Genomic DNA, 899 nt, shown 5'->3' with positions numbered 1-899 from the left:
GCTGCCCGGGCGAGGCCTCCGCCGTCCCCGGCCGGGCCGCCTCGGCGTCCTCGATGATGTGGGCCAGCCTGCGGGTCAGCCCGGGCAAGGCCAGCGTCCCTGAGCCGAACTGGGCCAGCAGCTCCTCCCGGGTGCGCGTGCTCACGTAGCTGGACGCCAGCACGTCCCACACGGGCACCGCGGGCCCCCGGAGGCGGCCCACCTTGACCTCCATGGTGGCCGCGCGCAGGGCCCCGCGGGGGTCCGGGCGCGGGCCCGCGTCCTCCTCGGCCCGGGCCAGCAGCGTTGCGAGGGCGGCGCCCACCTCCTGTGCGGTCAGCGTGCCCGCCTGGTACTGCCGCAGCAGGTCCTGCCGCCGGCTCTCGGGCACCTCGCGGTAGAACAGGAGCTCCCACACGGAGACGCTCTGGGCCCGGAGGGGGCCCGAGCCCGGCGTGACGCGGGCGTCGTGCAGGGCGCGGCGCGACTCCTCGCTCAGCTGGTGCACGGCGGAGCCCCGGCCCGCCAGCTGCAGCATGTACAGCCCGGTCTCGGGGTCCCGCACGCAGCGGCGCAGCAGCTGCAGGTAGGTGAGGTTCTCGTGCGTGTTGGGGTCGAAGAAGCCCTTGGTGTCGTCGCCGGGGTCCGCCAGCACGCGGCTCATCTCCTCGTCGAAGTAGCCGCGCTGGTAGGCCACCTCCACGGGCACGCGGTGGCTGGGCACGGGGTCGATGACGCCGCCCGTGGCGATCTGGGCCTCCAGCAGGCGGATGCCGTGCTCCCGCACGATCAGGTCCCGCTGCATGGCCTGGAAGAGGGAGATGCGCTCGCCGGTGTAGGGGTCGGTGTAGCCGGTGACGGGGCGCTCGGACGACAGCAGCTTCTCCTGGATCTACCACGCCACCAACGCCGCCGCCACC

At 74.5% G+C, this 899-nt stretch overlaps 1 protein-coding gene across 1 annotated transcript in view; it reads right to left on the bottom strand.

The window, feature by feature from the left end:
* The window catches only part of EPPK1 (epiplakin 1), a 26,341-nt gene that overhangs the window by 8,654 nt on the left and 16,788 nt on the right, over positions 1 to 899 (bottom strand). Inside the window, 1 exon segment of the mRNA XM_027773274.1 lies at positions 1 to 849. This exon segment is cut by the window's left edge and continues 9 nt beyond it. Coding sequence (XP_027629075.1) covers positions 1 to 849 — 849 coding nt within the window.

The sequence above is a fragment of the Tupaia chinensis genome, unplaced genomic scaffold, assembly GCF_000334495.1.
Source record: "Tupaia chinensis unplaced genomic scaffold, TupChi_1.0 Scaffold000335_1, whole genome shotgun sequence".
In the NCBI taxonomy this organism is placed as follows: domain Eukaryota; kingdom Metazoa; phylum Chordata; class Mammalia; order Scandentia; family Tupaiidae; genus Tupaia; species Tupaia belangeri.
This window is presented reverse-complemented; position numbering and strand designations above follow the sequence as displayed.